General features: G+C 40.7%; 1 protein-coding gene across 1 annotated transcript in view; it reads right to left on the reverse strand.

Moving 5' to 3' along the window:
* ADARB1 (adenosine deaminase RNA specific B1) overlaps positions 1-9,615 on the reverse strand; it is a 125,454-nt gene that overhangs the window by 98,051 nt on the left and 17,788 nt on the right. The window contains exon 2 of the mRNA XM_007948690.2: positions 1,761-1,835. Coding sequence (XP_007946881.2) covers positions 1,761-1,835 — 75 coding nt within the window. The remainder of the gene's footprint in view (positions 1-1,760; positions 1,836-9,615) is intronic.

Genomic DNA, 9,615 nt, shown 5'->3' on the forward strand with positions numbered 1-9,615 from the left:
ATGTCAGTGCAGGGTCTAGACCATGAGGACACTCTAGGGACCCCTGCCAGCACCTCCACGTGGACCTCACACCACACACCTTTCGTGTTGTTCTCTGTAGCGAGGAGTGTTAGCCTAACCTTGCTTAGAAACAGAGGCAAATCTGGATGGAGATCAAGAGTGGAACTGACCAGTAAGAACACAAAATTGGGTTTTAAAGAGCTCTGAATCACAGGAACTGATGAGGAAACCAAGCTGGAAAAAACCAAGTGGCCAAAGGCAGCACAAAGGTGAGCATGAGGAGGTGGCATGCTGCTCCGGTGGCTCCTGGACAACACTTGAGAATGTTTTCCCTCAGTGACTGACTCCGGTCATGCAAAGAGGACATTCTGTGCACAGGTCATATCACAAAGGACCAAGACCAACTTTATATCATTCGTAGCAAAATGCTGACAGCAGTAATACCATGCAAAAACTCTTTATTAGGTGACCATTTGCATTACTCAACATTGGTGACCATTATTGTGGGAGATGAGAGTAGTTCCAATGAGATGTCTCAAGTAGTCAATTGTGTGCTTGTTGTTGATCCCACATGACAGAGTAGAACTGCCTCATAGGGTTTTCTTGGCTATACTCTTTATGGGAGCAGGTTGCCAGGTCTTTTTCCTATGGAGCCTCTGGGTAGGTTCGAATGGCCAGCCTTTCAGTTAGCAGCTGACCGCTCAACCTTTGAACCACCAAAAAAATAAAAACCAAACCCACAGCCATCAAGGCAATTGACTCACAGCAATCCCAATACAGTTTCCAAGGTTATATATCTTTTCAGAAGTAGACTGCCTCATCTTCCCTCTGGTTAGCAGCCAAATGCCTTACCCACTGTGCCACCCAAGCTCCTTACTGAGCCACCAGGGCTCCTTATTGTGTGTGTAGCCACAAGGAAATACATTGAATTACCTCCCAGCAATCAATAACTACTCTCAGTACCTGTTACTCATCAGTGAGAGGGGCATGTTCTTCCTTGAGACAAATGAGAAAACAATGTAAGTATACACACAAATTAGTCAGCAAGAATGTCTTCACTGTGATTTCCCTACTAAATTCTTCTGGATTCTTCAGTGCTGTCTGGGATTAAAGATAAAACGGTACCTTCACTGCACTCTTCCAAGGGAACAATGGAGGGTGCTTCTGAGGCTCTCCACCTTTCCCAGTGAAGAAAGTATAGAGAAGTAAGGGTCTAAGAGTAAATTTTGGGCCACACTATCTTAAATCTAGTCAATGTCTTTGGAAACTGAAGATCTAACAGCATTGGGTGAGCCCCTTCCTCAAAATGCAGGACAATCAACTGTATTAAAAGGAAAATGTTTGTGCACTGTTAAACCAAATGACCAGGTATTTAAATCAATCTCGAGGGTTATCTTAAATATGCAGAGAGTGAAATATCAAGCCATTATCATGAGACCTATGCAATGACAAGACTCAGAATGAAACCATCATGAGACGAGTCTCTCGGTGTGCAGGTTGTACTTCCAGGTGTGTACATGATGACCTGTGACAATCAGGAGGACAGAAAATCTGCACATATACCTGTAAAAGAAGTGACACACTAAAAACTATTACCTAGTATAGGAAATGCATCAAATATTAAAACCAAACCACTGTTAACAGTTCATTAGAAAAATCACCTTTCCCAAATTAGTCTCGTTAAATCAATTTACAAAAATACTAAGATTTTAAAAGAAAATTAGCTATGTGTGATACTAGGGGATAGACCTAGATCTTACTCATATTTTCTTCATCTTCTATGTCCATCACAAAATGCTTTTGAGAGTTTCTTGGCTGGCGGAGATTTTTTCTATCTGAAAGACAGCAAGAAAACAAGATTTAGTGTGCTTGCTATGTGAGTAATACAAGGTGAATCTATTCTCTGGAAACTATTACACTATCCCTACAAATTAAAGGAAAAATGTATAAAACATTCAGGAAGGACACTCTCATTTTCCTCTCTCTCTCTCTCTCTCTCTATTTTCTGGGACAGCTTGGCCACACAACACCATGACTCAGGGAGCTGTCCTACCTCAAAATCAGTGGTCTCATTTTTTTTCTCTGTGTTTGGATTGAATATATTCTAACATGGCGAATGTACCTTCTTCAGAGAGTTTGATTGTGTTGCTTCGCTAAGTGTGTACCTATAACTAGTCAGACAAGTCTACAGAGGGCATCCAGAATCATTTCACCGAAACTGAGGTACATTATAAAACATAGCTGTACAGGCCATAGGAGAATAAAATAACCACCACCTTCACACACATAGCCCTGCTCAGTTTATGAAGTGCCTCACACATCTGTCTTTAATCTCAGCAGACTCGTGAGGCAGGCATTGTGGAGTTTATTATTCCATTTTGTAGACTAAAACACCAAGGTACCAATAAGCACTCCTGAGTTCCCTGGGGCAGGACACACATTGACATCTCTGTACACCAGCCCCTGATAAAAGCTGAAAGAAATTGTCCAAAGTCACATAGCTCCTAAGTGGATGAGCCAAGATGAGAACCTAGATTGGTTGCTGTTTAATTCCTAGGTCAGTACCATCAAATTTGATTGGTTCTTGCAATATTGTTTACTCTGCTACAACTCACTGCATATAATCTGAATTGTTTCACATATGACTGGGAAACAGAGCAGCTATGATGCTTTTTTCCCACCATGCTTTGGGCCACAAGTAAGAAGTCAGCTGAGCATAAATGCAGGGAGACCAGCAACACAGCACCTTACACGATGTCACTCATGCAGTCTTTGAGCTTTGGAAACTGTGTCTCAATCTCTAGAAATCAGCAGCCCCAGCCCCTCCATCAGGATACCTTTTCATTTTAAAAATCAGCTTTATTGAGTGTGGTTTATATAAAGTAGACTTCACTCATGTTAACTGTTTTTAGTTTGATGAGTTTTCATTAATGTGTACAGTCATGGAGACACCATGATGAAGATATACATTACTATCACCAAGAAATGCCTTTTATACAGTTAATCCCCCCCCTCACACACACACACCCCCTCTAGAGACCATTCATCCACTTTCTGTAACTATAGTTTTACCCATTCTACAATTTCATGAAAAGGGAATCAGAAAATTTGTAGTCTTTTATGTCTTGTCTCTTTGACCTAGCACAATGCTTTTGAAATTTATACACACTATTGAATATACTTGTAGTATTTTTCATTACTGGCTAGAGCATCCCATGGAATAGACAACACTATTATATTTAATATACATAAATACCTGTACATGCACGTTCATAGCTTTATTCATACTAGCCAAAAATCTAGAAACAAATTCAATGTCCATTACCTGGTGAATTGTTAATATAATGTTGCTGATGTTAGATGCTGTTGAGTTGGCTCTGACTCATAGCGACCCTATGTACAACAGAACAAAACACTGCCTGGTTCTGTGCCATCCTCACAATACTCGCTATTCTTGAGCCAATCATTGCACCCACTATGGCAATCCATCTCATTAAGGGTTGTCTCCTTTTTTACTGACCCTCTACTTTACCAAGCATGATAGCCTTCATTCTCCAGGGCCCAGTATCTTCTGACAACATGACCAAAGTAGGTGAGACAAAGTCTGGCCATTTTTGCCTCTAAGAAAGTACCTCTTCAGCTGTATCTCTTCCAAGACAGATATGTTGGTTCTGGCAGTCCATGGTTATTTTCCATATTCTTCACCAACACCATAATTCAAATGCATCAATTTGTCTGCAGTCTTCCTAATTCATTTCCCAGCTTTCATATGCACATGAAGCTACTGAAAATATCATGGCTTGGATTAGGCACACCTTAGTCTTCAAAGTGACATCTTTGCTCTTTAACACTCTAAAGAGGTCTTTTGTAGCAGATTTGCCCAGTGCAACACATAGTTTGACTTTCTGACTGCTGCTTCCATGGGTGCTGATCACGGAGCCAAGTAAGATGAAATCCTTCACGACTTCAATCTTTTCTCCATTTGTTGTGATTGTGATGTTGCTTACTGTCTACTTCTGAGGATTTTTCTTTTCCTTATGTTAAGGTGTAATCCATACTGAAGGCTGTAGTCTTTGATCTTCATCAGTAAGTGCTTCAAGTCCTCTTCACTTTCAGCAAGCAAACTGTGTCATCCGCATATCTCAGATTGTTAATGAGTCTTCCTCCAATGCTGATGACATATTCTTCCTCATATAGTCCAGCTTCTTACATTATTTGTTCAGCATACAGATTGCATAAGGATGGTGAAAGGGCACAACCCTGACACACACCTTTCCTTCTTTTAAAATGTGCAGTATTCCCGTATTTTGTTTGAATGTCTGCCTCTTGGTCTATGTATAGGCTCCTCATGAGCACAATTAAGTGTTCTAGAATTCCCATTCTTCAAAATGTTATCCATAATTTGTTATGATAGACACAGTCTAATGCCTTTACGTAGTCAATAAAACACAGGTAAACATCTTTCTGGTATTCTTTGCTTTCAGCCAAGATCCATCTGAAAACAGCAACGATATCCCACATTCTACACCCTCTTGTAAATCTGGCTTGAATTTCTGGCAGTTCTCTGTCAATATACTGCTGCAACCATTTTTGAATCATTTTCTCTGAAATTATACTTGTGTGTGATGTTAATGATTGTGTTCAATAATTTCCTGTGTTGTTTAACATGTTGTTGCTGTTAGGTACCGTCGAGTCATCTCCAACTCATCGCAACCCTGTACAACAGAATGAAACACTGACCGGTCTTGCACCAGCCTCAAGATCCTTGCCCATTGTTGCAGCCACTGTGTCAATCCATCTCATTGAGGGTCTTCCCCCTTTTTGTTGACCCTCCACTTTACCAAGAATGATATCCTTCTCCAGGGAATGGTCCCTTCTTACAACATGACCAATGCAGGTGAGACGAAGTCTGGCCATTCTCACTTCCCAGGGGCATTCTGGCTGCACTTCCTCCAGGACAGGTTTGTTAGTTTCTTTTGCAGTCCATGGTACTTTCAGTATTCTTCGCCAACACCACAACTCAAAAGCATCAACTCTTCTTTGATCTTCCTTATTCACTGTCCAGCTCTCACATGCATATGTTGTTGTTGTTATGTGCCATCGAGTCGGACCCGACTCATAGCGACCCCTCCACAGGTTTCCGACTGAAAATACCATGGCTTGGGTCAGGCACACCTTAGGCTTCAAGGAGACTTCGCTCTTCAGCACTTGAAAGAGGTCTTTTGCAATAGATTTGCCCAATGTAGTATGTCATCTGATGTCTTGACTGCTGCTTCCATTGGTGTTGATTGCAGAACCAAGTCATATGGAGACTTTGACAACTTCAATCTTTTCTCCATTTATCATGATGCTGCTTATTGGTCCAGTTGTGAGGATTTCTGTTTTCTTCACATTAAGGTGTAATCCATACTGCAGACTGTATTCTTCAATCTTCATCAGTCAGTGCTTCAAGTCATCCTCACTTTCAGCAAGCAAAGCTGTGTCATCTGCATATCACAGGTTAATGTTTTCCTCCAATCCTGATGCCATGTTCTTCTTCATAGAATCCAGTTTCTCAGATTATTTTCTCAGCATACAGATTGAACAAGTGTGGTGAAATGATACAACCCTGACATACTCCCTTTCTGATTTTAAACCATGCAGTATCCCCTTGTTCTGTTTGAACAACAGCCTTCTGATCTACGTGCAGGTTCCTCATGAACGCAAGTAAGTGTTCTAGAATTCCCATTCTTCTCAATGTTATCCATAATTTGTTATATTCACAAGACCAAATGCTTTTTCATAGTCAATAAAACACAAGTAAACATCTTTCTGCTATTTGTTTTCAGCCAAGATCCATCTAACCAAAAACCAAACCAAACTCACTGCTGTCAAGTTGATCTGACTCATAGTGAGCCCTCCTTGGGTTTCTGAAGTGGTATCACTATGGAAGTAGATTGCCCAACCTTCCTTCTGAGGAGCGGCCGGTGGGTTTGAACCACCAGCCTTCTGGTTAGCAGTCACACGCCTTAGGCACTATGCCACCAGAGCTCCAAGAGCCATCTAATCAGCAATGATACCCCTCATTCCACAACCTCTTCTGAATCCAGTTTGCATTTCTGGAAATTCTCTGTCAATATACTGCTGCAACTGTTTTTAAATTATCTTCAGTAAGATTTTACTTGCATGAGATATTAATGATATTGTTCAATAATTTCCACATTTTGTGGGATCACCTTTCTTTGGAATGGGTACAAACATGGATCTCTTCCAGTCAGTTGGCCAGGTAGTTGTCTTCCAAATCTCTTGGCATAGCTGAGTGAGTGTCTCCAGTGTAGCATCCGTTTGTTGAAACATCTCAATGGATATTCTGTCAATTCCCGGAGCCTTGTTTTTTGCCAACTCTTTTAGTGCAGCTTTGACTTCTTCCTTCAATACTGTTGGTTCTTGATCATATGCCACCTCCCGAAATGGAAGAACATGAACCAATTCTTTTTGGTACAGTGACTCTGTGTACTCCTTCCATCTTCTTCTTCTTTTTTCCTTAGAATAATTCTTTTTTTTTTTAATTTTTCTTGTGATTTGGGTGAAATTTTACAGAGCAAATTCATTTTCCATACAGCAGTTCACATACACTTTGTCTCATGACATTGACTTCAATTTTCCACAATTCAACAGCTCTCTTTCTACTTCCTCCCCACAGTTACCTCTTCCCTCTGTTCCTTCCACCTTCTTTTGATGTTTCCTGCATATATCGCCCATAGAATCTTTCAGTATTGCAACTCAAAGCTTAAATTTTTTCTTCAGTTCTTTCACCTTGAGAAATGCTGAGCGTGTTCTTCCCTTTTGGTTTTCTAACTGCAGGTCTTTGTACTTTGTTTTGTTATAACTCACTTTGTCTTCTCAAGCTGCTCTTTGAAATCTTCTGTTCAGCTCTTTTATCTCGTCATTTCTTCCATTTGCTTTAGCTACTCTCCATTCAAAAGAATGGCTTTTCTCCATTCAAGGGCAAGTTTCAGAGTCTCTTCTGACATCCACTTTGGTCTTTCCTTCCTTTCCTGTCTTTTTAATGACGTTTTGCTTTCTTCATGGATAATGATCTTGATGTTATCCCACAATTTCTCTGGTTTTGGGTCACTGGTGTTCAATGCTTCAAATCTACTCTTTAGATGGTCTTTTAATCCAGAAATGATATAATTAAGGTCTTATTTTTGGCTCTTGTGACTTGTTTTAACTTTATTTAACATTTGTTGTTGTTGTTGTTGTTATGTGCTGTCGAGTCAGCCCTGACTCATACTTTTTTCAATAAATGGCACTGAAACAATTAGATAATCCTATGTTACTTAACATAGGATTATCTAATTGTTTCAGTGCCATTTATTGAAAAAAGTATCCTCTCCCCCACTGAATTGCCCTTTGGAGAAAATCAATTGGTCATGTATATGTGGGCCTGTTTCTGCTCACAATTCTGTCCCATTCATAAATATGTCTATTCCTATCCCAATAATGTGGCTTTGTGATAAGCTCTGAAGTCAGGGAGGGTAAGTTTCCAGCTTTTCCTTGTTTTAGACACTTGTTTTGGCTATTCTAGGTCCTTTGCATTTCCATATATATAAATTTTCAAAATGCTCATCTTCAAAAGCTGGCACGGAGAATCTTTAATGAAGCTTCCTCCTTAACAGTGTAAACATGATTGTGAATTTTGGAGGGTTAGAAATGAGTCTGTAAGTAAGCAGCTACTAAAGGCTTAGGATTTCCTAGTTTCTCAGGAAGTAATAGTTCCCTAGAGATTTACAATTTACTTGAAGAGGCAATTTAATTGAAGAGACATATCGATTATAAGCTAAACAGCATGGTTCAAATTACAAGCACAGTAATAATTCAGAGAATAGTAAAATCAATCTGAGGTAGTAGACTAGTAAGCAGAGTCTGGGAGGAGGTTAGATGGAAGTGAAGATTTGAAGAATAGGTAGCAGACACACTGTGTACTCAGCATATGCACCAGGCCCTTTGTTTGTGCTGACTATTATTAATAATATTTTTAATTCTCACAACAACTCTGTGAGGTAGGTACTATTATTATTCCCATTTCACAAGTGAGGAGACAAAGGCTCCAGGTCATGCTCAAAGTTACAGCCAGTGGGAGGCAGGGCAGGGCTCTGCTTCCAGGCAGTCTGGTTCCAGACCTGTGGTCTCAGGCACTGAGCTATGGCAACCCTGCTTTGTGGTCATCACGTTCTCCATCCTCCATATCTCACTTTTCATACATAAAATTGAAAGCAACAACAGGCTGTTTGCCTTGAGCATTGTGCTCTTTTAAAGAGCTATGTACATCACACCAAACTGACTACCTACAGGCCAGACAGTAAAGGTAGGGAGCAGTGAGTTTATGTTACTGGGGGACAAATAATTTGGAAAAGGAGGGTGAGAATGGCTGCACAACTTGAAGAATGTAACGAATGTTACTGAATTGCACATGTTCTGTCTAAAACCCTTCCCTGACTCCCACCTTTCTGGGAGTAAGATCCAAAGTCTTCATGGAATATTTGAGGCCCCACTTTTGGAACTTGATCCTGTACAAATTAATACACACATATCAAGTGATGTATCTTATAGAAGGATGTTATTGCAGCTGTGATAAATTAAGAGGCAAACCCTGCAGTAACCCGAATGCCCACTAAAAGTGGAAATGGCTTATTACGTGAAGACTCATTATGCAGAGGAATATTAAAAAAAAAAAAAAAAAAAGACTGCAAAATTAGCAAGTGACCTAATTAGATGCCCAGTAAGGCATCTTCATTAAGTATAAACACAAGCTGCATGTCTTGTAGGGTAAGCACTTTTTAATAAAACAGAAAAGCCCGTATGTACTCCTCCTTCCTCTCCCTCCTCTCCTCCTGCAGCCTCTCCACAAAAACCAAGTGTCTGTGGCAGACTGCTCTAGGTGCTGGTGACACTGCTTCCATGAGGGAGTACACACTCTAGTGGAGGGTGGCAGCAGATGGCAAACAAATGAACAAGAAGGTACTGGAGCATAGCCAGCACTGGGCAGAGGGTTAAAGCAGGACCTGATGCTTGCCATGTGTCACCCAAGGAATCCAGGAGCACCACAAATGCCTCACTTATTCAGGGACTGGGGTGAGGGCAGGGAGATGAACTTTGCTTTGTGCATCTCTCCATAGTTTAACTTGCTACAAAACACAAACATTAATTATGACATTTCACAAAAAGAAAAAAGAAAAGTCCTTTTGCTCCAGGATCTGCTATCCTTCCTGTCACGTCACTTGTGCCAGGATCCTGGAGCCATCTTTAGATGCCCCATGCCCTCTTTCTCTACATAATCAATCACTAGGTCTCTCAATTTGCCATCTTAGATATTCCCACAGTCAAGTTTCTTTCCAAATGCAGGTTTTCCTCTAAACATAGGCTGTTCTACACTTAATCAGTCATCCAAACCTTTCAATATGATTTCCTAACTAGCTTTAGAATTGGAAAGCTCAGATGTACCACTAGTGCTTTCTAACCCGTCACCCCCCGCCCCACGCACACACACAGCTGCCTCAGGGGTCCAAGTGGTTGGAGATGCTATAGCACTGTGCACAGAGGTCAGACCCCAAGGACACTCTTTCTCCCTGT

The sequence above is a fragment of the Orycteropus afer genome, unplaced genomic scaffold (assembly GCF_000298275.1).
Source record: "Orycteropus afer afer isolate SDZICR_OR568_19922 unplaced genomic scaffold, OryAfe1.0 scaffold00219, whole genome shotgun sequence".
Classification (NCBI taxonomy): domain Eukaryota; kingdom Metazoa; phylum Chordata; class Mammalia; order Tubulidentata; family Orycteropodidae; genus Orycteropus; species Orycteropus afer.